Genomic DNA, 27,637 nt, shown 5'->3' with positions numbered 1-27,637 from the left:
GGCCTCCTCCATGCCAGCGCTCCAACCCAAATGCACTGTGTGTGCTCACTTCCCCTCCTGCCTCTCCTCCCCCCTGAGAATCAAACATAGACGTGGTTAAGCACACCGACCCCCACAACCTGGAGTTTGGAAGAAAATCGAGAACGCTGGGTTCGAAGAGCTTTTTCTTTTTAAAATTACCATTTAATTCACACTAGAGTTGATAGAGGGCATCGGCTCTGTTCAACCTTGAACACTAGAGATAGGTTCTCCAACAATGAATTAATTGTGACATGATTGTAAATAGTACTTTAAAGACCAAGCAGAGTTTGTTCTGATGGGGTTTTTTGTGCTCTCTTTTCCTTAAAAAAAAAAAAAGTAATTGCACCCCGTGTTGAAATAGCAGCAAAAGTCAAGGATTCTCCAAGTAGAGTCTCACGTGTTCCTTAGCCCCCTGCTCCAAAACAAGTGGTGCTCTCCATGAGCTCTTGTTTCCCTGGGTGTGTCCCAGGCCTTACCCTGCAGGAGTTTGGGGAGCAGCAGCTAACTAGGGAGTTAGTACGATTGTGCATTCTGCTTAGGGAGGTTGGATTCGGAGGTGTGGACCCTGTCCGGGGGAGCCTGATTCAGGTGCCCCGGCCCCACCGCTTCGTGGCAGAGGAGGAAACATATGCCGGGTTTTCTCTTGTCTGTGGGGCTCTGGCTGTGAGCTGAGTTTTCTTTAGGGTGCGGCGCATTGCTCAGAGTCACCCCGGCGTGCATGTGCACTTGCAGGGTCGCCAGTGGCCTCTTAGGAGCTGCAGAGGGAGCTGGACCCTTGGCCTCGGCCTCCGTACCCCTGATCTAATAATGCCTGGGCTGGTAGGTCCCAGAGTGCCTCCTACAAAGGGGCTGAAGGTAAGGAAGCCCGTTCAGTTTACGGGGAGATGTGTGATTTCTAATGAACAGAAGCTTTAGTGCGGTGACTGTGGCTGGCATTCCTGGAGTTGTTTATGCCACGAATGTAGAATTTTATAAGTACAACTGCAGGGTGGGAACCTCTTTCCTTGTGTCCCTCAAAGTGCATTGCATTCATGGTCGTTTAGAGGCTCTCCATTCTGAATCTGTTCTCTGAGCAAGTTGGCATTTCTGTGAAAACTGAAGCTTGAACCTCCAACCCTGACACTGTGGTCTTCAAGTTTTTGCTTCTCCTGTTCCCAAGAAACCATTACCAGAAGTTTGATGTGTGTGAACCTTCTCTCCCTCCCTCCTCTCTCTCGATATAGCTTGACACAAACTCTCAAGGGCTGTTAGGATTAAAAAAAAAAAAAAATTCTGCTGCTTAATTTCTCTCTTTTTTTTTAACTTCCTGAAGGAAAATCCCACTTTCTTTTCTGACCCCAGTTCACACTCCAGTAACCTCAGGTCAATAAAATGTATATTGAAAAAATTTAGAAAAGCTAACAAAAGAACAAAAATTACCCGGCATAATGAAATTCAGAGAGGCCAAAACCACAAACCAACCAGCCTAAACATTTGATGAGTGAAGAGGCCAGTGGCCCCAAAGAGGACGCCTCAGTAAGGGGTTCCTCTTGTTGCCCCCACTGTCCTTTCAGGAATGAGACTTCTCCCCTTAGTAGGGATGTTGGGTCAAGGATATTAATCATGTACTGTTTCCCTTTTGGTGATATTGATGCAGATGAAGGAGGATTGAGGGAAACGAGTGCTAAATATATTTTAATCACCTCTGCTGCGTGGAAGGAATCCCCACAGATAATCTTCAGTGCAAAGCAGCCTCTGTCTGCACGCCTCCCCCGTCCCTGTGTGAAATGGAAGCCGGCCTGCCGTGTGCGGGGCTTTGCACAGTGTGCTCATTGTGTAATTAAAAGAAATTCCTGATGCTGATGGGCCTGGGCCGTCCTGCTAGCACAGTCACCAAAAAAACAAAGGCCTTAACTTTGAGTGAGGGCCCCGGTGGTTTCCGAGCTGATTGGATTGTCCCCGTGTGGCTGGGTTTACAGAGTGGGGCCCTGTCCTTCTCCCCCAGTTCTGGACTCACTCTGTTCTGAAGGGGCTCCAGATGGCCTTCCCGAGAAACATCCCCAAGGAGCTCACCTGCACTGGCGTTTCAACTGACCCAAATCAGATCTTTCGGAAAGAAATTCTATTCCAGACCTCACTCCAGAGACTCAGGCCACTGATAATGTTTTTCTTCCTCCTCTCAGGAGATCAATTTAGAGAAGAAAATTCAAGTATCTTTCTGCTAAAAAGGAAGTGTACTGCTCGATATCTGTCTTAATGTTGATGTTACTGGGAGAGAGGATGTCTGCCTCTTTCTTTCTTTCTTTCTTTTTTTTTTTTTTTGCCTCTTTCTTCATTAATATATTCTGTAGGAATGTGAGTACATTTCTTATTTGTGGAACAGTTTTTGCTTTTATCTCACAATTCTATTTAAAATGTAAATGGAGTTGAAATACATCATTTGTGTGAAAAATGAGATGGGCCATTTGGAAAATGTAATTTTAAAATATGGAACAAACACTAGCATACGATCAAAGTAATGAGTTAATTTTAATTTCTTTTTCTTGCTTGCAGATGTCCTTGAAGGTTATAATGGGACGATTTTTGCATACGGACAGACCTCATCAGGAAAAACGCACACCATGGAGGTAAGATTGCAGCGTGCCGTGAGGCATTCTCTTGGGTCGCTCAGCAGCACTGTGTGACCAGCCACATTCAGGCGCATGCAGCCCCTTGACTGCGCGTGAGAGAGGTGGTTAAGGGACTGGTCATGTTTGACCAACTTATTTTGTATTTGTGGAGTTTCAAAATAATGGTAATAAAATCTCAGGGGTTCAGAACTTTTAAAAAATCCTTTGTTGGTAGCTCTCTCAAAATGGTAATAGTACATTCTATTAAAAAAGACTCATCAGTAAGCTAAACGGTGGTGTGAGTATCCTTATGGATTGCGACCCTAATTTCAACTGAGAAAGTCTGTTGTGAGAATCATTTATGCTAAGGAAGGCCACTCTGGGGAGGTGAGTTTCCTCAGAGGAAATTAAAAAACTGTAGGACAGAGATGTAAAGAAGTTGGCTTGTGGACCAAATTCAGCCCAGAGACATATTTTTGTTTGGTCTGCACCATGTGTTTTTAAAAATTTTTAATTTATTATTATTATATGTATTTTTTAATTGCAGGCAGTGCTTAAAATTTCACACAATTCTGAGTTTCCAAATTTGGTTGAGAATTCTGAAGATCTTACAACTGGGCGAAATTTCACCATAATATAAAGTGTAGGCTTCACTAGCGCAGAGATCGTCATTGTCTTGTTCACCTGTTCATTCACATTTCTGAAGGAAAATCCCACTTTCTTTTCTGACCCCAGTTCACACTCCAGTAACCTCAGATCAATAAAATGTATATCGAGAAAATTTTTATTTCTAGTGCATGGAACAGCGGCTGTCATCCAGGAGGGATTTGATAAAATATTTGTTAAATTGATAGCCTCGGGATGACCGTGGCCAACCCTTGTGTGTGGGCTGGGCCGTCCAGTCCATCCCAGCCCCCTGCATGCACACTGTGAGCATGGACTGACGCGAAGCATCCTCTGTCATTAACGTACACACCTGACCTCTGTGGGCGTGTGAAGGTGTGAGCCCAGCTCAAAGCCTGTGGCTGTGGAGCCCTGTGGCTCCAGGCTGTCTTCCAGACAAGGCACATCTGCAGATAAAATTGGCCCCCTTTACCTCTTCTTTCCCTGCTTTTGTCCTCCTGTAAGCCCTTCAGGGCCGGATATTCTTCTAAAGGCTGGGCCCCCCTGACAGGTGAGAAGAGTGGTTATGGTGGTTACAAGACACTGCGCAGAGCAAGTTTGGGGAATTCAGCTTACAAGCAGCAGGGTAAGATGAATCCTTGATCCTTCAAGCTTAGGATTTTCATTTACGGTACCCTCTTGGGAATGTTACTGAGAGACGTCTGCTGCAGAATCGGTTTAGCTTTATGAATCATTCCTATTGAAGAGGAGATTTCAAAGGCACTAGGCTAAAACTCTTGGGGCTCTGATGTTCTGCTCACACCGATTTCAAGTGTGCGTGTGACTCTGGGGGATCTCATTTCTGTTGTGTTGAGTCACTTTCCCATTTTGCAGGGGACAGTGGCTCCGAGATCACACATATTAAAGGAAGCACAAGGTTTATTTGCCACTGCTTCTGGACGGAGCAGGACTGTTCCCTGACACCTGAGCCTTGGCCACGCTCTTCTCTGCATCTCCCATTCTCATGCAGTACACCTTGGAGATGCAGGCGCGGCCCTTTGCCTTCCTCTCTTACTGGGCCCCAGACCCTTAACCTTCCAGGCACTAGCAAAGTTGCAGTTCTGTATTTCCTAAGTACTAGCAACTCCAGTAGCCATGACAGAAGCTCCTTCATAGGCCATAAGGTGTAAGAGAGAGAGGGGACATCTCATGAGGGTGTCCATCAGTCTCTAGGTTTTTGGAACATTACCAAACAATATACAAAATAACAACAAAAAATGCAGTATTTAGAATCCCCCAAATCATAAGGACTGTTTACAAGAGTGACCTTTTTAGCTTCGGGATTAATTTGTCTTTGGGAAATACAACATATTTGCTCAATGTCAGAAATTAAAATTCTAAACCATCAAAGGAGAGACCTGTCCCCAGAGTAAAATCTTAGTTTGTGTTGTGTGTTGGGGGGGGGGGGCGCGAATCAGTGGGTGTAAGGAGATGGCAAAGACGTATGCCAGCTTTTTAAAATGAAAATCGGAAATGTTTTGTTACACGAGGGTGTCCGGAGCCCTGGACGTCTGACAGCATGAGCCTTACAAGGCCTGCAGCGCCGCTCAGCCGGAGAGGTTCGGGGGCACTTAAAGGGAACTGGCTTCTAATGCCGGTTACTCCCACAGTTGCCTAAATTCTGTAGCTTTTCCGTCCACGTCAGTTTTAAAAGGTTGATTGCAAGGGGTGCTTTTCTTTATCGTGACTTCTGAAGATCATGAGTTATGCCCATAGGAGGAAGGGACGGGGTGGAGGGGAGCCCTGTCCTAGCCCCCCTCCCCAACACACACACTTAGTCTGGTTCTTTCTGTCCAGTGGGTATAGATTGGAGAGAAGGTAGGAGATATTTTAGAGGAAAACAGAAAAGGAGGAGCCCCGAGCTGAAGTCGTAGAGACTGTGGGAGACTGAGAAATCCAGGACCCTGGAATGCAATTAAATTTAAAAAAAAAACAAACAAAAAATCTGAAAGGATTTTATGTATTCGGAATTATACATTGTGATCTTTCCAAGGCTTTTTTGGAAGGGGATGTTAACTCCCTGAATGGACAGAGCTGTCACATTTTAAAGCTGTTTTTCATTTTAATCCCCTCATTTTTGGCCTGACATCCAGTGGTGATTCCATTACCTTCTATTGAGGAGAACAAACAGATAAGCCTACGTGAAATTGGAAAGATTAGCTTCTGAAGATGGAGCATTTAAGGCGGATTTTCAGTAAAAATATGAAACACTTGACAGTGTTGATGCCAAGGTTGGTAGGACACCGTCGTGCACTGGGCCCAGGGCATCTGCGGCCAAGTGTTCCCAGGGCTGGGTTGAAGGACGGCTGCTGGGGTTGCTGACTATACGGGGAAGAGAGGGCTGGACCTTTGTTCGGCCTGTGGTGCTGGGAAGGGCTTCTCTGGGCCCCGTGCCTGGCTTTGTGGCCCTCTTTGGCACAGATTTAGATGGATGGAGACACGCTGTTTTTCCTTCTGCCCAGAGGGACACCTGGAGCCCATGGAATGGTGCAGGCCACCCCACTGCTGAGCCAAGCCTGCCGAGGGATTTTTAATGAGCCTGTCCGAGGGCATTGGTGCTCGTGTGAGCTGACAGGCTGCCTGCTTTCCCATCTTAAGTGTTTCAGGAAACTGTCCTGCTTGGGAGGTTGAGGAGGCACCTGGGGCTGGAACAAAGGGAGTCTTGTTCTGTGGTTGATGGCCTGCGTCTGGTTTCTTCTTTCACACGTGCCCCGAGAAGGCCACATTCAGAAGTGGGAGAAGTTTTTGAAGAGGATTATGTAGGATACAAGTATAAAAATGTTCTTTTTTTTTCTGAGAGTTAAAAAAAGGTGATGAAGTGGGACATTCCTTTGCTACTGAAGTCCATCCCGATCCTTCAGCCAACTGAACTTGTCCTGACTCTCTAGAAGGGCATTATTCTTCCTCAGTTCCCATACCTTTGCTATATTACTGTCCTCTCAGCTTCCCTGCTGCATCCCCTTTGCCCATCCTCATCTTCCTCCTCTCTCAAGATTTGGTGTCCCTCAAGGAAGCCATCCCATATCACCCCAGCTGGAAAGCACTCTTCTGTTCTCTGAATTTTTACAGCTCTCTGCTTTTTTACCACCTTTTATTGCCTGAGGTGACTACTGCGTACGTGTAGATGTGTATTTTATTTGCAAAAACGAGTGAAGACCTTAATGGAACACCTATCTCATACATACACATCACACACATCAACACCCCCTCAACACCACTCACACCCACATCATACATCACACACATCCACACCATGTACCACATATACCCCCTCACATGTGCACGCTCACACACACACACACACAGATTGTCTTGGCAGGCTGAACATAAAGGCTCAGTTCTCACCACTCTTGGGCTTATGAGCCAGGTCAAGCATCCCAGCCCCGAAACCTGTGGTAGATTTGAGTATTACTTCTATGACCATAGGAATGGGAGGTATCGTTGTGCCTTCTCCAAATAAACGTGTGCTTCCCTCTCATGTGATTTTTGGGTGTGGGCTTCAGGGAAACGACACAGGGAGTATCCCAGACTCATCTCTGGTTCTGCCTTGGTTCTTATCCTGACAAAGGCAAACAAAGGGATGTCAATATTTGTATAAGCTAGGAATCGATTGGAAGATAAATCTTTTGGAAGGGAAAGAATCTAGGGAAACAGATTTGAGTCATTTATAAATGATTTTTGGATTATCTCTCATCCTTCTTTGTCTGTGGACCACTGAGTAGAAGCTAAAGGATTATGATGGATTATTGAAGGGTTCTGGGGGGAGCGTGGGGGGCACTCCTCAGACTCTGAGGTGGATTTGCCCAGTGGCATCACAGCATTTGACTGGACAGAGATCTGTGTTTTCACTGTTCATGTCATTTCTGTCAGCAATTTGCACAGTCCTGAGCCTGTGGGGCCCAATATTTGATGTTTATGATGGCCTGTGAGAAGTAAGCTTACCAACATTTGAGAGATTCTGAGTCTCAGTCATTTAGGGCTGTTTTCCTAAGATATATAGTCATGGCCTGGGATAGAAATGTATTTTCAGACTCTTCAGGTCAAATAAACCATTACGACTGCTTAATGAGAACCTGATAGGAGCTCAATAATATAATGCTAACATTTATTGTTCCTAAGCACCTTATTTATACTGCTTAATTTAACTTCTACAGTAATTCTATGCAGGGGACCCTGTACTAAGTGTCGTAAGCAGTGGGGAGAAATACATATGCACTGGCCATCTTGCCCTCGGGGACTGTTCGGTCAAAAAGCCATATAAACACATCACATGATTTAGGATTCTTCGCACATGAGGGCATTCCAGGGGAATACCCATTTTCCCAGGTAAAAGAGCTTTACCAGAGGCCAGATGTATCTAAATTCAGCTTTTCCCTTGCTTTCAATAGAATGGAAGGTTAGGGATCAGGTGTGCAAAGGAGGATTCATAACGTAAAGTGCTTTGTGGCCTGGAGTTAGTGCCTGAGTCCGCGTGACTTCTTGGCTTTCGGTAATTCAAATGTTGGCTTGAAAGTCAGCCTGTCAGAGAGGCACTATGTGGTGAACCCACCCCCAAAGAATACAGAAGATCTGATTGAGGAAAACAAAGCGGATCTTCCAGGTGTCGGGCAGATTTAGAACAAGGATATGAGTCACAGGGTTGGTAAAGTTGCTGAGTGAAGAGTAGATGTGTTTTGTACTTTTCTTCCAGTTCCATTTTTCCTAGAGTTTTGTAACTTTCTGAAGGTCTCAAAAACGCTGGGAATTCTGTTGCCAATCATTACTTTAGACCTGCAGACTTTGTGTTTGTGCACTGATGCGTAGTTTCACATGGAACAGGACGGAACGTGGAGCATGGTTGTAAGGAAGGCTCTCTGGGAGTCCTTGCTGAAGCTGCTGTTTAAATACTTCTAGAACTCTTGTTTAGGAATTGCTTTCAGATACTATGGCATATCTTTTTGAAAGTCTTTAGAAGCAGCAAATCTGGATCTTTAAAAATGGATGTAGTAAAATAGTTCAAATCACAGAAAAATTCATCTATCCCTTCACCCCTTAGATAAAATATCTCTCAAACCTCCTTAGGGTTGGAGGAGGTTGCTGGCTGCATGCGGAAGGGAGGGCTGGAGCTCTCTGGTAGAAAAAAAGGGAGATAAAAGAATAAGAGAATATCTTACCAGTGAATTTAAGTATTAGAAATAGCAAAAAATTAAAGAAACAGCTAAAATTTTTTTGTAACATTTTAGGCTGGGAATTATAGATTTTTAAGAAATTGATAAAATGGCTTTTCTTGATTGGTTTGTGAAGTGATACTGAAGGTATTTCTAGAATAAGATTATTAAAATTTTTGAGCAATGATGACATTAATGAAACTATCAGCTCTCAAGCTGGTTTTATTAAAGCAGATTAATTTGGACTTATACATTCTGATCAGTTTGTCAGAATTTCAAAACAAAGACCCATTTAGTGTGTGATAGTCACCATATAATCCCAGTCCTCCTGTCTTCCTTCCCTCCTCCTTTCTACCCACACTCTCACCCACATACACCAATTTGCTGCCCTGAGTAGCAGCAGAAGCAAATATTTCCAAGCCCCAGAGCCTGACAGAACAAGCTCTCTCCTGCTGGGTAAAAAGCAACACGTTGAGTTATTTCCATGAACTTTTGGGCTGTTGGCACATCAGGTGGACCTCCAAGGATCTGACGGTGTGTGTGTGTGTGGGGGGGCGGTGCTCCCTCTTCCACAGAGTTCTGTTATGAAAACCAGCGTGGTTCCTTCTCCCTTCCACATGTTTCCTGGCACTCTTTAGCTGCCTGTGCTTGTGTTTTTCCCTCACTAGGGGAAGCTACATGACCCTCAACTCATGGGGATCATCCCAAGGATTGCACATGACATCTTTGACCACATCTATTCCATGGATGAAAACCTGGAGTTTCACATCAAGGTAAGTGCTATTGATTAAGTCTAAAGAGAGAAAACTGCGCCCCAAATCATGTTTTAGTTTTCCTCTTTTTATGTATACATAAAAGATTATTTTGATCTATTTTAAATGAAATGCTGTGGTAAGCAAAGCAGGCGAATACTAAGGAAATATCGAGATAAAATAAAAGCCTTCTTTAGGATGGAATCATCTTGATGGCTATCTGAATTCTACCCTTTACCCAGTGGATTTCTATAGATATGACTGGAATGTGTCCATGATTGGGTTAGGACAGCATTTCCCGAAGTGTGTTCCATGGAACACAGTCCCTCATATTATTAATAGGTGGGCTATCAGGGAAAAGGCTTATGAGGCCAGATAAGCTGGGAAAATGTTTAGTTGAACAGTGTTAAATTCATCACAGGTTTAATATGCTATTATGTAATCCAGTTCTACAAAGGGGACATGTAGTAGATTACATTTTCCAGCTTATTTGACTGTATACATATTTTTCCCCTTTTGAGGTATGATGGACTGGTATTTTGAGAGGCACACTGTGACAAGTGTTGGGGAAGGGTGTTATCCTTCCTGGTTTTTGTTTTTAAACCAGAACCTCTGTTCCAACTTAAATTTGAATTGAAAGAGAGATTTTTACTCTCTTAACTATAGCTGTTAATTTATAACATTGGATATTAGGGATACATTCATTGGAACTCCTTTGTTTTCAAGTAACTGAAAGCCACTTGTTTAAGCAAATAGAGGAAGTTGTTACAAGATACAAAATTTGTTAGTAGACACGGGGCTAAGGGGTTGTGGAAAAGCAAGAAATCCAGACCCTGCTCTTCCTTTAAACATTTTTTTAAATTAAAAAAAATTGAGATATAATTCATATAATTCACGTACCATAAAATTCATTTTTTAAAAGCGTACAGTTTGATGGTTTTTATTATATTCCCAAAAGAATACAACCATGATCACTATCTAATTCCAGAACATTTTCATCACACCCAAAAGAAACCCCATCCCGGTTAGAGTCCCTGCATTTCTCTCTGCTTGCTTTATATTTTTGGGGGGGAGGTGGGTAGGGGGAGAAGGCACCATGGCAGCTCCCGTTCCATATCCCTTATTCCCAGTTCCTAATTCCCCAGGGAAGGGGCTCATTGGCCTAGCCTACAGTTGGGTTGCCCCCAGCTCTGACAAGCTGTATCCAGGATGCACATGGCTGGCTGGGTCCCCACCACAGCGACTGGGAACGGTGTGGACAGGGGATGGGGAAGAGACAGGGTCAGTTCTAAGAAGACTTGGAGCAGAGCGGATGAGCCAAGAGGCTGACCATCCCTTTTGAGGCAGGGACCTTAGTGCACTAGGCCCATCGTTTTAGAGATGAAGAAACTGAAGTTTCAAGACATAGCTCTGGATGGCCAAAGTCACACATCAGGTTATTGGCAGAGCTGAGATTAGACTCTTGATCTGACCAACCCTACATGCAGCACCTTTCCCATTATCTTAAACTTCTGCCCTTGCTTACTTCTGCTATGTACCTTTCCTAAATTATATCAAAACAGGGCAACTGTTTGCCCCATCATAAATTAGATCCAGGAAGTCTTTTTGCTTTACAAATCTTTTTCCTCCCTTTGTTGGCTAACACAGGTTTCTCCTTGCCAGGGTTCTTTGTATCTAAGGATACAGAAGCCTGTGGCTTTGATGGGATCAAGATTTAGGAGCTTAGTACATCTTTAAGGCTGTTTGCATTTAAATACCTTAAACTACTGTAGGGTTCTTATGGGATAATCCTGGAGTAAGATGTTAAACCAATTATTGCCCTCAAAATAGGGTCTTGTAGTAGAATCTTATTAAGGTAAAAACAGCCCCAGCATGGGGTGGGAGGAGGGGGGTGGCGGGAAGAGAAGGAACAGCACCCAAGTCTCCAGGTCTGAATTTACAGTCTTCCTTTTCTGCATTTGTAGTTATGCTCACTTATTTCATATGTCATAATTGCAAGTGGACAGGCCAGCTATTGACTGCTCTGTATTTTGAACTGAGTAGTGACAGGCTTAATCAAGAAAAAGGGGCTTGATTAAAGCAGTATTGAAAATCTGTTCCTTAAAGTGAGCCCCATAGAGGTTTTAAATGTTATTTCTGAACATGCTATTTCTTAATGCAAAGCAACACATATTTATTTTTCTTCCACCTGGTCTCACGAAGTATTTGAAATGACAAAAAAACAAAATCGTCCCCCCATCCCCCAAAAGCAGCCAGTATCTTCTGTGGTAAAAAGAAATTAATAAATCAGAGGGTTTTTTTTTTTTTCTTCTCATATTAAATGTGAACAGGATTTTAACTGCCATATTTGTAATTTATGTAATTATGTAATTTATGACTGCTTTTTAGTGTAATTAATTTCTCTGCAATCTCTGGAAATAAGGACACGTGTACATCTCAAAGATAACAGAAGTCTTAATGAAAGCTAGACAATTTTGAGATGCACAGAATGGGTTGGAACCAGGGTTGAGTTGGCTACAGGGAGGCTGAGTTAGAGATGTCCAAGATTAGAGGTCAAACAGACCCTAGGATTCCAGCCACAGGGAGAAGTTTCAGGAGCAGTGAGTCTTTCCAAGGCCAGCTAGGTGTGTCTATGACGCACGAGGCTTGGTGACTGGGGAGTTTGACAGACAATCTGGCAAGCTCAGGTTGTTAGGCAGACAGGCAACTTGGAGGGGATGCCCAGCTACACATTCCAGGGTTCGAAGCCAAGACCCCAGATCTCAGAGAAACTGGGAAGTCAGGAGGCTCCAGGACAAGGTAATGAACGGGACTGAGGAGTGAGGACTAGTGCTGGGTTGGGAAGGCTTCACTGCCCCCAACCAGAGGTCCAAGAGCGAGGATGCAGGGCTGAGGTTTCACCTACAGAGTTACACCCCAGCTTTACAACTGTTCTTTCAACTTTTTTTCTTTCTTAACAACTTGTTTGTTGATTCCTTTGTTTAGGTTTCAAAAAAAAAAATCAAAAAACCCATGAACATGAGAGAAAGAAAGTTGATCTGGGAGGTGGAAGGCAGGTGTAGACAGAGTGCAGAATCCTAGAGAAATTTTTGACGTCATTAAGTCCAATAGTTTCATTTGACAGATGGGAAAACCGAGGCCTATAGTTTTGTTTACATGTGAATTAAACCTCCATGGTCACATGTCCAGTTAAAGTTGTTCTCAGGTGTTCCTAGGGAGTTTAGAAGCCAGTTCCTAGTTCTTGGAGATTCTGACTAAGGAGGTCTGCAGCTGGGCTCACGACTCTGCAGTTTCTACAAAGGTCTGAGTGATGCTGATGCAGGAGGGGCTGGGGCTGGGCTCTGAGGATAATTGATTAGAAGGCTTCCTTTCCCCCTCACAGTCTAGTCTGTCTCTCATTAAATCCCATTTTGTTCCAACCTTTCCTGGCCTCCCCAAAGCTGGCCCCCATCAGCAGCTCTCTCCCCGTTACCCTGGAGCTCTTGTAGCTCCAAGCAAACTGCCCTTATCCCCATCCCCACTTCCTTCATGTGAATGTTTGGACCTGGTCTGGTGAGGGGGTCAACATCATGCATGAGGAGATGCCAACTGATGTCGACAATTACTCGCCAAGACCGTTTTCTGTTCCAGCCTTGGTCCTACCTAGAAGTTTGCTTGGTGCTCATCGAGGGTGAAGGGTAGAGTCCACCCGTAAGTGGCCATCTAGTGCACAATGTAAGGAGCACCTGAATCAAGACCACAGGGGCTGTACGGCGTGGGGGGTGGCTCAGCCCAGGCAGGGGTCCGCAGAGCAGGCTGACGTGGCAGGAAGCCGGAGAGTGCAGGAGAGTTGGCTGGGGCTCTGTGCTGCAGGCCTCCGAATCCAGCTTTCTGCCCCCTCTTCTTGCTCTTCTTAGCTGTGCATGACAAAGGCTTTTATGAGTTCTAGTAATGATATTTTTTCAAATACAGCATGGCATTTCTGTTTCAAACTCAATTTGTTTTTAACTAGGTTTCCTATTTTGAGATCTACTTGGACAAAATCAGGGACTTACTCGATGGTGAGTAACCTGAATGCTTTTCCTCTATTTGTTCTTTAACTAAGGTCTAGGGAGGTTGAAGTGATTCACAGCTCTTCTGCTTCAGGAATTAATGAAAGTTTATAGAGATGTTTTATTGCCTTTACACTATCTGCTTATTCTTAGCCAAGGCTTAAACTTGCATATGGCAAAGAGATTAGATTTGCCTATCTTCGGTAACAATTTCTCTTTTCCTCCAATACAGAATCTTTAACTTTTCTTTTCTCCTCTGCATGTCGTCATTATTTGCAGTATCCAAGACGAACTTGGCTGTTCATGAAGATAAAAACAGAGTCCCATATGTAAAGGTATGAGGAAGACTTGATGTTGCAATTGACTTCTCTCCTGTCACTGTCATCATCATGGTTACCAAATATGCCCAGAATATTTCCTATAGAGTGTATGTAGGTGTTTCATCATGTTCCTTATATTTAATATCTATCTGGTTAAAAAACAGACATTTGATTTCTTCAGTCGTATCCCTGTGGGAATGTATCACAGATGTCTAATCACATGAGGTAAGAAGTGGAGAAGTGAACAAGTATTTATTAGTCACATGTAGAGAGGCTTTGCTAGTGGAGATAATTGTGTATACTTTGCAGTGAGAGCAAGCCTATCATAGCATTATGCCTAGAACTTCAAAGTGTCTAATTAAAGTTGGTGGCTAGCATGAAAGGCAAAGCAAAATTTCATCCATTTCTTTTTCTGTCACTGGTGTTCTTTATTTTTTGTTTCTACTACTGTTGAGTATGCACAGGTACTTAAAAATCTAGGAAAAAGCTGGCATTTCTTTTATGGTTTACTTCTAGGTTTCCTGGGGTTTGCTCAGACTTCTCTTTGATGTAGAACTCAAGCCATAAGCCAGGAGGAAGAGCTGTTGGACCAACATGGCAGCCTTTGGAGAAATGGGAGAATGTTTAGCTGTCTTCAAATAGAGTTGCTTTCCAGTTTGTTTGTTTGTTTACGTTTTTATTTATTTATTTGACAGAGAGAGACACAGTGAGAGAGGGAACACAAGCAGGGGAGTGGGAGAGGGAGAAGTAGGTTTCCCACAGAGCAGGGAGCCCATGCGGGGCTTGATCCCAGGACCCTGAGATTATGACCTGAGCCGAAGGCAGACGCTTAATGACTGAGCCACCCAGGCGCCCCAGCTTTCCAGTTTCTAGTGGTTAACCTGATCTGACTCTTTTTCAGGGGTGTACCGAGCGGTTTGTGTCAAGCCCCGAGGAGGTCATGGATGTGATAGATGAAGGCAAAGCAAACCGACACGTGGCTGTCACAAGTAAGCATGGGGTGGTGTTTCCTCCCCTGTCACTTGGGATACGAATGTCTGCCCACCCACCAGGAGGGGTGGGTAATGAGGTCCCAAGGAAATAATGCCGGGGAAGGCAGTTATGAAGCAGTGGCTCGGAAGCAAGCACACAGGAGTGTGCAGGATGAGAGTGTCTCAGCAGGTTGTTGGAAGCATGCCTTCTGCCATTCAGGGAACTCTCGGGAATACTGGGTGAGGCTCGCTGGGCCCTGGTAGCCCCCTACATCTGGACACTGGGGAAAACCAATCAACCAAGGAAAGGGGGTTAAAAGTCAGCTTCTAAATGTATTTCAACCACATTATTGTTCAGGTTAAAAAAAACGCAAGCCAACAAATTTTATATGCCAGTCATATGTGTGGAAAGAAACCCCGGTAGATTTCTACCCTGTTTAGAAAAGGAAAAGAAAAGCAAGGAGGAGCTCAGGAAGTGGAGCTGGGAGCTTTATTGAAAACCTTCCTATGCCATGTTAATAACAAACACATTCAGGCCAGCTTGTTTACCTTGTAGTTCCTTCCTCAGCGTGCGCACACGTCTCCGGGAAGCAGGTCCTATGTTAGAGCAGCAGAGGTTCTGGCCCCCCATCTTTGGGCTGGCTGTCTCATTCTGAGGGGTATGGACAAATCAGAGGGAGTTTGTAGGAGGAGGAGTTGAGAGAACTAGGGATTTCTAGGTTGGAAGAAAGAAAAACTCTGAGGAGAACATAGGGACAGTGTAGTATATATATATATATTTTTAAATTTTATTTATTTATTTGAGACAGAGAGAATGAGAGACAGAGAGCATGAGAGGGAGGAGGGTCAGAGGGAGAAGCAGACTCCCTGCCGAGCAGGGAGCCCGATGCGGGACTCGATCCCGGGACTCCAGGATCATGACCTGAGCCGAAGGCAGTCGCTTAACCAACTGAGCCACCCAGGCACCCCTAGTGTAATGTATTTCTTAACATGTTCAAGGTGCTGACATTAAGAAAGTCGGTTTGCTTTATATGAACCACATGGGTAGGCCACCTAGGATTGCTGAAGCTACCAGGAGGCAGGTTTTGACCGACCGCAAGAACTCTCTGCTCCTGATAGCTGCCCCAAGGAAAGCCTGCTACCTGGAGGGGCAGGGTTCCCTGTAAGGTATACAAGAGATGGAAACATCGGTTGGTTGACTGGTCTAGACTCTCTAAGTCTCTTCCACCCAAGGCTCTGTGATTCTGTCACCCAGTACCGTAATTCTCTACCTTTTCTCTACCCTGACATCCTATCAGAGGATATTCACACATGCGGCAGATTTCATAGGTGAGCCTAGACATGTATACAGCGTAGGTTAAATTCCACGTCTTTCTCTTCTGCTTTTACATATACTTGAAAGAATGTAAGACTGATATTCTTATAGTAATAGCATCTCTCATTTATAAAGAAGTTATTTATTTGATTTTTTAAGCTATTGTTAGTCGTGAATTATTCACGGCATACTTGACAATCCATCTTGGCCCCTTGGTTCAGAACTGTAGGTGCAGAACATTAATTATTTTTCTTATCATTCTGGTAAGGTGGTTTTTAAAATTACGCATAACATAGAACTTAGCATTTTAACCATTTTTAAGGGTACAATTCAGTGGCATTAAGTCCATTCATAATGTTGTGCAACCATCACCACTGTCTATTTCCAGAATTTAATCACCCCAAAGTTAAACCCCAGCCCATTGAACAATACCTCCCCATACTTCCCTGGTAACCACTATACTACTTTGTGTTCCAGTGAATTGGACAGCTCTATGTACCTCATAGAAGTGGAGGGATACAAGTCCTCTTGTGACTGGCTTGTTTCACACAGCATAGTGTCTTCATGTTGTAGCATATGTCAGAATTTCCTTTCTTTTTAAAAATGCTGAATAGTATTCTGTTGTAGGTATATATTACATTGTTTGTTCATTCATTCACAGATAGACATGTGGATACTTGTGTTGCTCCCGCCTTCTGGCTATTGTGACTAATGCTGCTGTGAACATGGATGTATACATATCTGTTGAAGTTTCTGTTTTCCCTTCTTTTGGGTATATATACAGAAGTGGAATTGCTGGATCATATGTCAACTCTACTTTTAATTTTTTTAGGAACTGCCACATTGCTTTCCATTGTTGTCGCACACCATTTTACATTCCCACCAACAAGAGTGTGCGAGAGTTTTGATTTCTCCACATCCTTGCCAATGCTTCTTAGTTTCTATTTTTGTTTTTAACAGCCATACTCTTGGGTGTGAAGTGTTATGTCATTATGGTTTCGATTTGCATTTCACTAATGACTAGTGATGTTTGGCATTTTTTCATGTGCTTATTGGCCATTTGTAGGTTGTCTGAAGAAATGTCTGTTCAGGTTCTTTGCTCATTTTATAATTGGGTTTTTTTTTTTTCTTGTTGATTTATAGGAGTTCTTTGTATATTCTGGATCTCAATTCCTTATCAGATATACAATTTGTGAATATTTTCTCTGATTCTGTGGGTTGCCTTTTCATTCTGTTGATGCTGTCCTTTCATGTATGAAAGTTTTTAATTTTGATAAAGTCCAATATATCTGTTTTTTACTGTTGTTGCTTGTGGTTTTGGTATTATTTCCAAGAAATCTTTGCCAAATCCAATGTTATGACGTTTTCCCCCTATGTTTTCTTCTAGGTTTTATTGTTTTAGCTTTTACATTTAGGTTTTTGATTGTTTTTGAATTAGTATATGGCCTAGGTAAGAGTCCAACTTCATTGTTTTTGCATGTGGATATACAGTTTTCAATTTGGTAAAGAGACTGTTGTTTTCCCATCAAATGGTCTTGACACTCTTGTTGAAAATTATTTTACCATTTTATGTGAGGGTTTATTTCTGGGCTCTCATTTGTCCTTCTCTATGTTTGCCATTATGCCAATGCCACACTGTCTCATTATTGTGGCTTTGTAGTAAGTTTTGAAATCAGTAAGTGTGAGACCTCCAATGTTGTTCTTTCTCAAGATTGTTTTGGCTATTTGGGGTTCCTTGAGATTCCATATGAATTTTAGGATGGACTTCTATTTCTGCAAAAAAACATGACTAGGATCTTGATACTGATTGCATTAAATCTCTAGATCACTTTTGGTAGTATTGCCATTTTCACGATGTGAAGTCTTCTGACCTATAGACACGGAACGTCTTTCAATTTATAGGTGTCTTCTTACATTTTGTAGTTTTTATTCTTTTAAAAATTTTTAGAAGATTTTTTTTTTTAAAGTAATCTCTACACCCAACATGGGGCTTGAACTTATAACCCTGAGATCAAGAGTCACATATTCTACTGACTGAGCCAGCTAGGCACCCCTCATTTTGTAGTTTTTAATGTACATGTCTTTTACTTCCTTGGTTAAGTCTATTCCTAAGTATCTTATCCTTTTTGTTGATATTTTATTTTATTTTATTTTATTTTATTTTATTTATTTTAGAGAGAGAGAGGGAGAGAGTGCGTGAGTCGGGGTGGGGGCAGAGAGAGAATCCCAAGCAGGCTCCATGCCCAGTATGGAGACCGAAGCCAGGCTCGATCTTATGACCCTGAGATCATGGCCTGAGCCAAAATCAAGAGTCGGATGTTTAACAGACTAAGCCACCCAGGTGTTTCTCTTTTTGTCGATATTTTAAATGAAATTATTTTCGTTTCAGATTGTTTATTGTTAGTATATAGAAATGCAACTGATTTTTACATTGCTTTTTTATCCTGCAACTTTGCTGAATTCATTTATTAATTCCAACATAATTTTTGTGGAATCTTTAACTTTTTCCCCCATATATTCTGGAAAGATTTTTGGGGGGGCCACCAGAGGAAGCAGCTTTTATTCACAAGTTATCTCCAGAAACCAGAAAGATTATGTACCTACTTTCAGCACCTCCTATCCTTCCTGGAATTCTCGTTGCTCCACCTGGGGAAGGGAGGAGATATAAATTGCCTTTTGGTTTTCCAAAGCCCCAGTCTTTCCCCTCCCTCTGTAGTCTTAGAAATTCAGTAGCAATACTGTTGTTTATTTTTTCAGCAATGCCTGAAGCAGCTACTTAGTAACAATTATGGGTGAAGAGGTATGAGGGGAAGCAGTTGGATGAGTAAGAGTGATGCACAGAAAACAGGAACATAGCCTATCAAAGGTCCTTCTGTCTTGCTTTAGTGGCTTCATCCTTCATTGGTTGCATTTCTCTTTACACCGGGTCACACACCTTTCTGAATAAGATTGGGATTTCCATTACCAGCCATGGAACCAGCCCCAGAGCCATGAGATGAGCTAGTCCAAACTTGGGCACATTCCTGGCCCACAAAGGCTTAAAGTGCTCGGTCAGGCATATTTTGTCACCCCTTATACATCTTTGCTGTTTTTCCATTGAGTTCAGGGGCTGTAATTTCTGGAGCCATAGTAGGATATGTGATAGGAATGTCAAACTTCATGTCAGACTCATAGTTGAGGAGTTTTTCCAAAACACTGAGTCCCTTCCTTGTTGGACTCCAGTTGGAATCAATCATTGTCTGCATTCTTGTTGTTTTCCACATACCAGATAAGAGACTGATATTCCTCTTTAAGTCCTGCACCCCAACTCATGATCTTGAGGTCTAGCATTAGTCTTCAGCCATCTTGGACAAGGGTGCCTAGAAAATTGGTTTTAAGAAATGATTGCTAGTGGGGGTTGAAGAAGACTATCACTAGGATCTCTGCTTGCCTAGTTAACAGAGACCAGGGTCCAAAAAGATTTCTATTTCTATTTTTTTTTTAAAGATTTTATTTATTTATTTGACAGAGAAAGAGATAACGAGAGCAGGAACACAAGCAGGGGGAGTGGGAGAGGGAGAAGCAGGCTTCCTGCTGAGTAGGGAGCCCGATGTGGGGCTTGATCCCAGGACCCTGGGATCATGACCTGAGCCGAAGGCAGACACTTAATGACTGAGCCACTCAGGTGCCCCCAAAAAGATTTCTATTTCTAGTACTCGGTACTAATGAAGCATATTTAATCTTTGAGACCTTCAACATGCCTAGTATGGATTATAGAACTCTATTTAAGGAAAAAAAGAAGTCTTAAATCTTAAGGTCATAATCCTTCCTTAAGAAAGCTTGTGATATTATGGATAAGGCAAGGCTTACACACATGATGAAGACGGAATACACTGGGTCCTAACCATGATGACCAAGGCTGAGGGACTAAAGGTGAGGGGGGAGGAAGCTGTGAGCTCTTTGTTCTTTTTTTTTTAAAGATTGTATATATTAGAGGGAGAGAGCACGAGTGAGAGAGCACAAGCAAGGGGGTGGCAGAGGGAGAAGGAGAAGCAGACTCCCCTTGGAGCAGGGGGCCTGACACGGGGCTGGATCCCAGGATCCTGAGATCATGACCCGAGCCGAAGGCCGACGGTTAACCTACTGAGCCACCCAGGCGCTCCAGCTGTGAGCACTGTGAGGCCGAGGGTCCATGGGGACTGCAGGCAAAGCTAGAGAATCTGTTCTCTTGAGCCATCCACTAAGATTCTTAATTTCTTTGCCATGTGAAGCTACTTTAAATCTCTCATTGTCTTTTTAAAAGAAACTGTGGTCTTAGATACTTTTTTAAATTGGCTGGACTTTTAAAAATGGAGCTATTAAGCATGATTTGTTGTGCTTTTTAGATGAGAGGCTTGCTACCTAAACTTCTTATTCTTTGCAGAGCAGTAAACTATTTTCCTTTTCAGACATGAATGAACACAGCTCTAGAAGTCACAGTATCTTCCTGATTAATATTAAGCAAGAGAATGTAGAGACCGAAAAAAAGCTCAGTGGGAAGCTTTATCTAGTTGATTTGGCTGGGAGCGAAAAGGTAATTGGTTCCTTATTTGTATTATCTATAATTTTCCCTGTTATTTGCTCCAGTGTGCAATGGTATAATTTTTATACCCTTTCTATTCCCTGGTTTTAAAGAGCTTTTAAAGTTTCTGGTATTGTGCCAAAATGCTGTTAAATTTCACCTTCGTTTCCCTGCTCTCTTTTCTGGTCCTGAAGTTCCCTATTCACATCACAGGAGGTGCTTTGAATGCCAACTCGGATTTATGCTTAATGGCCTCCAGTGATGACATTAGGCAAGTGCTGGTATGCGCTTAGCCTGGCAGAGGTAGTTGTACACATGGGGGAGGGACATGACCTTCTGTGGAAAGGGAAGATCCCCATGTTGCACCAGATTCAAATAGGCCAGAAACGGACTTTGCCACTGGGCCGTGGCAGTCCTGCCCCGGCACGTTTGTTTGCTGATAGAAGATCTGGAACCTGGGGCTGTCCCTGCATTCCCTGCTTCTCTCCGCAGTGGGTGTGGTCTGACAGGGCCTCACGTGGGCAGCCTCCCACTTCCTTCAGGCCACACACCAGGCGGGTAGCCAGGGGTTTGGCCCAAAGCCCTGTTCCTTCTCTCTGGTTTTGTCAGGGCTCTCTTTTGGCATCTGTCCCATGCTCTCCTAGGCACTGGCTGAGGTCATACTCTAGACCAAACAGGCTCCCCATAACCTTCTACCTGCCCCCTCCTAGCCTCACCTCCATAGCACGCTGCCAGAGCTTCCTGCTGCCACACCCTGCCTGGGGGCACTGCTTCCCTCGGGCGACCTCACAGAGCAAGTCCCTGTGCACAATACCATGTGGCCTCTGTCATCGCTGACAGTGCTGACTGTCCCCAGGGGCCAGCCCTGAGGCTCAGCCAGTCTCCTGAGCTGTGCAATTGATCCCCACTTACTGCACCCCACCGCTGAGTTGCTATACGCCACGTTATGGCTGCTAACATCCATGTAAGTAGTGGCTACTTGAAATGTTCTCCTGTACACATCTGTAAAGCCATGAGCAGAGTCATGTGGCTGTTCCTGGAAAATTATCTGGTTGGGAATCTAAAATTTTACTGGTACAAGCTTGTAACTTTAATGAAACAGACATGCACCAGAATAGGAAGACGGAGCAGCATCGTTTAGTTCTAGACTGAACGTTGGCAACCAGGCTGCACTTTGCTGCTGCAACAGCTGTGTGGGTCTGGAGAAAGAGCCCAGTGGCCCCTTTGTTCTTCCCGAGTTTGCTCTCTTTCCCTTCCGAGCACGGAGGGAGTATTTGGGGCCTACAGCTGGAAACAGCTCCATGCTGCCAGTTGAGTGTGGAGGCCTGTCCTCTGCACAGTGTCGGTGGTTATTGCTTATGATATTTGTGGGGCATTTTAAAGTTGTGGTCCTGTGCTTTGTTTCTTTCACTCCCATCTGTCTTCCTTTGCCCTAGATGTGCCCACATGAATGTGTCAGTCAGTGTGATCTATTAGAACGAACTCTGGGCTTTAATCCCCAACTCCCCTAAATGGTGCTCTTGCCTTGGACTGGCAGTTTGACATCTCTGGAGCTCAGAGTTTCCTTGTCTGTGGAAATGGAAGGCAATTGTACCTGTCTTGCATATTTCGTGGAGTCCAGATGCTCAGATAGGAAAGCCCCTTAAACCACACCGTGTGAATAGGCTGTTACTGGTGACCCGTCAGCTGTATGATTTCTCTGTCCGCAGTGGTGCCTACACACACACAATTCTCAGAGAGCTGCGTATCTATCATGCCGCCTGCATGTGCATTCGTTTTTATCCCTCGGAGTCTCTCCTTTATCCCTCATGACCGTCAGTCTTGGCGCAGTTTGCGATCAGTTCCCTGCCGTCCTGTCTTCAGAGAGGAGCTGCTCCTCCCGCATCATTTGCCCAGCCAGCCGGGCCGGGGAGCATGTTGGCTTCCCTTTCTCCCTGGCATCTGTAAACTGCTCTCTACCTAGAGCAGACACTGTCAATAGGAAATTGCCAGGAATAACACAGCAGAGGAGGAACCGTACGTGGTTCCCCTGGCCGCAGAGAGAAGAGACAAGTCCACAATGTAATATACACTTTCTTGACTTTGTGATGCCCCCAGGTATCTTTCCTTTTGGACAGTCGTTCCCTTTTTCCTTGCTAGCGGAGTCAGTAAGGCAGGGAGCAGAGAGTCTGGACAACCCCCCCCCCCCCAACCACCACCTCTTGTCCTTTGCCTGAAGGTGGAGCTCATAATGTACACTTCCCCGATATGTCCATTCATCGTGGCCAGGACAGTGTTTTCGCGTCACGCTTCTCCCTGGGCTCCCTGCGGCGAGGAGGCCGTGGCTCAGGCTGGCAGGGCCCAGCCTTTCGGTAGTGACAGCACTCTTGGAGCCTGGTTTCCCTAGATGGATGTCCCCCAGGGAAGCATCTGCAGCTCCACCCCTGGAGGCATTTCAGCCATTCCCCTAAAACCTAATTGAGAGGAAAATGACAACAAGACAGAACAAATCCCCAGCCTCAGGCACAAGGGAAGGTTTGGTCAATGTGATTTTTACTTACTTTTATTTTTTCTTGTGTTCCAGGAGGATTCACATCCGCCTCCCTCAATCCCCAGCCCTGTGCCCTCCTGTGAATTGGAATTTTCTACTCTGTGCTTTTGCTGTCCTGTGCAGCTCACTGCTTTCTCTTCTCTCTGGTAGGTCAGCAAGACCGGTGCCGAGGGAGCTGTTCTCGATGAAGCTAAAAATATCAATAAATCTTTGTCTGCTCTTGGAAATGTGATCTCTGCCTTGGCAGAAGGGACAGTAAGTGATCCTATCCCCTCTATTAAATGATATTATGAGAAGTCACTTTTTGGGTCTGTGTCCTCTCTTCGCCACATACCCCAGAGATTAGTTTGTTTTTCTTTGGAAAGGAGCAGAGGGAATCCTGGCTGTAGACATCCTACTTGCTGGGAGATCTAGTCCATTAAAATGTATGAATGGTGATGCTAATTTCCTATGACCCAGGTCCCAGACTGGGCACTCTAAACGTTGGCCAAATCCAAAGACTGGGCAACAAATTCTTATTTTACACATGTTTCTAAGCCCAGTGTGCCCATCGCTAACTTACTTGTGTTTTCTCTATGAATGGACAATGGCTGTAATAGCCAATACTTTTTTTTTTTTTCCTAAATAGAAAACACACGTGCCATACCGGGACAGCAAGATGACTCGGATTCTTCAGGACTCTCTGGGTGGGAACTGTAGAACCACCATCGTTATTTGCTGTTCTCCCTCTGTCTTCAATGAGGCTGAGACCAAGTCAACACTGATGTTTGGGCAAAGGTGGGTGTGGTCTCTCGCTGCCATGCTCTGAGTGAGTTGGGGAGGGGCTGGTGTCAGCGAGGATGTAGAAGGAGGGGCAAGCAGTCCGTTACGAAATTGCAGCTAGCAGGTGTTGCCTGTAAACTTGAGGCATCGTCGGCCGAGGCCAAAAGAATAATTATGTTTTAAAAGAATCCACAGATATATGCCAATCAGAGGTATGATATTTTTTAAAAAATGCTGAAACTTATTATAGATGTGACTGCTGGTAATTCAGTGGAGTGTTGCTTTTGTTCAGCTCAAGACTGATAGCTACCTTTAATTCCAGTACTTGGGAACCATTACAGAGTTGCTAATAGAAAAGCCAGAAACTTGGATGAATATAGAGTAGTTGCGTGAATATAAAAGGGGGGGCGAAGGAAATCCTCATACTAACCCTGGGAGTGGGAGGTACACTGTGGGTACTGAGGAGAGGGCACAGTGGCGGCCATCTTCCCACCTTCAGAAATGTCCGAATGAGATTTCCGGGATCTCGGAGAACTAACAGGTGGGCAGGACAGTGCAGTAATCCCGAGACAACATTCACGTGCGTGGGTTAGTGCGGGCCTTCCTGCCCTCTCCTGCCCAGCACCCCCTGCTGCCCAGAGCCCGCCTCCTCCAGCCACGGCCCCTTGGTGCCAGTTCAGCATGTGGGTTCCAGTGCCACCATGCCGTTCAATTCTGAACAGTTGTGCAGTCTTCAGAGAAGTCACCAGTTCTCTATGGGCTTCACCTGCCTTATTTGTAAACGGATGCACAGAGCTCTCCCCCTGCCTTCCTCCTGGGAGTGTGTTGTGCGGTCATGCCTGAGAAACAGTTTAAGATGCCTAGAGAAAGGACAGATGGGGGTGGGCAGGCCACGTGGGAAATTGTTAGGGCTTGTTTAAACTGCATTAAACCCCAGTCATTTCCTGAGCCCACAGCAGAACATAGAATTACGCAGTCATGGCACCTGTGGGATGTCTAAATAAATAATAATTACATTGAACTATTGTAGAACTAATCTATCTTTTAAACTGGATTTGGGTCCTTTACTTCTCAGATCAGTTCCTCTAGTAGTCAAATGCTTAGGTCATTGGATTGCAGGAGGATAACGCCTACTTTTCTCAAGGGTCATGGGATACCTATAAACCAGCATCTGCTTATGGGAAACACAGAATACTGTGGTGATCAGCTTGCCTGTCCTGTGTCTCCTGGTTTCTTCATCTTAAGCTTTAACATTTTTTTCCAAAGACGTGTTTGAGCAAACCAGCAGCAAATGCATTTATGGAGGAAACATCTCTTTAAAAAAAATTTCTGACTTGCAAAGTAAAAATAATCTGAATCGTTGCAAGCCAGGGCTGTCCTGGGGCATAGGCTGTCTGTCTCAAGGTTGCTGCTGTGAGTGGGCATTTGCAGCTGTCTATAGGAAGAGTCTTAGTATAAGTTCCAAATGATTAGCTTCTTTCTTCTGACCTTAGAGAGGCAATCGTCAGCATTGTCATGATCGCTAGGGCTCAGCACGTGCTGGGAGTGGCAAATCCTTGTAGCAGTTCCTATCTCAGTGTGTGCAGAAGATGACATTGAGGCTTGGACTCAAAGCTGTTAGGTGCCACGCATGAGCCCACATAGCCAGTAAATGACTAAACGTGTAGGGGACTGTAGTATTTGACCCACAGCTTCTTCTATGCAGGCTGCTTGATCAGGATCCTCGATGAGCTCGGGCCTCTGGGTCAGTTCCAGTTTTGAAGCCAAGTTCTGCCACCGATCCATTCCTCTCTCCTGTTTACTTCTCTCTGAGCTTCTCTGTCCTCGTCCATAGGGAGAACTCGAATGCCTACCTCTGAGAATTGTTGGGAGGGTTAATGAGTTGCTTCAGCTTTGACTTAGCACAGGGGCGGGCTGGCATGTGTTAGGGTGTTCGGTGGTTGCAGGTTTCCCTTTGCCTCCCTCTTCAACAGTGTGCAGGCTGGGAAGGTCCCAGAACAGATGGGACTGCACGGAGTGGAATGGAATGTATGGGATGGACTCGGGGAGAAGGGGCCGGACTGAGTGAGGTAAAGTGAGAAGTAGGTTTCTAGAATGAAAGACTAAAGAAATACTGATGCTAATTTGGGGTTCCAGGAAATAAAAATAAGATGTCAATTATCTTTTTTAACTGGAATGGGTTGGTCTGCCATCTTTTATCAGAGTCATCTGGATACTAGGCTCCATGAGGGTAGGAACGGGGTTTATCATCCGCGTCAGTCATCCCAACAAGCATCCAGCACTACTAGTATAAGTAGATGGTCATTTAATAAATGCTTATCGAATGAATGAACGGTTGAGTCAAATGCTTGTTGTGTAGGATTCCTTAGAACATTAGGGCAGGTGTTGAACTGTGACACCATTATGTCCAGAAGTTTGGTTAGGTTTAGATCTGGTGTGTTTTCCAGCCCTATAATTAGAAAGGTGTGAGGTTTGGTTCCTCTCCCTCTATCCCTGAGTTAGTTAATGGATTCTTCAAGGACGTCTAACTTCTCTATGGGGCCCATACCTGCTTTACTGTTAAATGTACGCATTGAACCCAATTACACAGCAGACACGAGTCTGAACATCGGATTAGACATCGTATCTGATAGCTAATGAGATTAAGCACTTTGAACTCAGAAAAGACTGCTGGGCACATCTCAAATGCAGTGTAATGAGTGTTTATTATGCTCTTGTTGCAGGGATGGCCAGACCTTAGGGCTGTATGAGGTTCCTTCGTTATTCCCATGTGGTTCTTTCAAGGATGTGAATGAAGCAAGTCCATGTTTGTTGCTAGGCTATTTTACTGTATTGATGCCCTGAATAAAACAAAAGTATGTCCTTTGAAGCAGTGGAAACATGATAGAGTCTACAAATGCCCGAGAGCAGCCTACCAAGTGAGCACTCTTTAGGATTCTAGATTAGGCACTGGAATTAAAAGGGAAAAAGGAACACTGTCTGTTTCTTGGTTTCAGGGATGAATTCTGGCTCTTGTATTTGGTCAGACCCGTGTCCTTTGGTCACCCTGAGTGCCCAGTATTGTGCTAGTAAAGAAGTAGGAGCCATTTTCTGTGTTCTCAAGAGCTTTTTTTTTTTTTTTAATTTTTTAAATATTTTTGTTTATTTATTTGACAGAGAGAGACACAGCGAGAGAGGGAACACAAGCAGGGGGAGTGGGAGAGGGAGAAGCAGGCTTCCCGCAGAGCAGGGAGCCCGATGTGGGGCTCGATCCCAGGACCCCGGGATCATGACCTGAGCCGAAGGCAGACGCTTAACGACTGAGCCACCCAGGCACCCCCTCTCAAGAGCTTTTAATCTAGTTAAGGAGGGGACACTTGAATTTCTAGGCAGCCCAGAGTCAAAAAGCTGAACTGTGGGAAAACAGAACACTTCCTTCTTTTAAGGGATAAGATACTCAAATTAGAACACTTCCACTGATTTTTTTTTTCTTTTGGCTTCCAGCATTTTTTTTTTTTTAGTCTTCAATTACTCTTCCAAAGTACTTTCATAGCACTATTCAAAAAGGATATTTGTAAGTTTTAGAAGTATGAACTCGAATCACCCGGTTATCTTGGAAGCCTATTTAATGTACCTTGATGGGGGAGTAATGAAGGAAAAGGGGGTCCCCTGGGGGCAGACCGATCAATTTGGAGAAGGCCTGAATCAGCACATCTTTGACACAAAGAGTTTGATTGATCTAACATGAATAATTCAAAGGCTTAATTTGTATGTTGTACGTAGAAGGAGGAGAATTGGTAATTTGGGGAAAGTAATACTCTTCTTTTTCCGAGATGTACTTTTGTTTGTTTTTTTTAAATTTTGCCTCCTCTTGCCCAGTTGTGTGGAAGCTCAATTAGTCCTGAGTGCTGTGCTTGCCACCAGAGCATGATATCAAGTTATCTGCAGTGGTAAGAGTGAGCACTCTGGCCAAGGGAGACCCTTGGCTATACTTTTGACATAAAATGGAAAAAGACTC

At 44.2% G+C, this 27,637-nt stretch overlaps 1 protein-coding gene across 1 annotated transcript in view; it reads left to right on the top strand.

The window, feature by feature from the left end:
* Positions 1-27,637, top strand: part of KIF5C (kinesin family member 5C) — a 148,138-nt gene that overhangs the window by 52,544 nt on the left and 67,957 nt on the right. Inside the window, exons 3-10 of the mRNA XM_035008072.1 lie at positions 2,554-2,627; positions 9,088-9,192; positions 13,163-13,211; positions 13,482-13,537; positions 14,424-14,511; positions 20,236-20,360; positions 23,029-23,133; positions 23,507-23,655. Of these exons, the coding sequence (XP_034863963.1) occupies positions 2,554-2,627; positions 9,088-9,192; positions 13,163-13,211; positions 13,482-13,537; positions 14,424-14,511; positions 20,236-20,360; positions 23,029-23,133; positions 23,507-23,655 (751 nt within the window). The remainder of the gene's footprint in view (positions 1-2,553; positions 2,628-9,087; positions 9,193-13,162; positions 13,212-13,481; positions 13,538-14,423; positions 14,512-20,235; positions 20,361-23,028; positions 23,134-23,506; positions 23,656-27,637) is intronic.

Source organism: Mirounga leonina, unplaced genomic scaffold (assembly GCF_011800145.1).
Source record: "Mirounga leonina isolate KUSES-001 unplaced genomic scaffold, KU_Mleo_1.0 Mir_151, whole genome shotgun sequence".
Lineage (NCBI taxonomy): Eukaryota > Metazoa > Chordata > Mammalia > Carnivora > Phocidae > Mirounga > Mirounga leonina.
The sequence above is the reverse complement of the archived record's forward strand: the minus strand, read 5'-3'. Positions and strand labels throughout refer to the sequence as shown.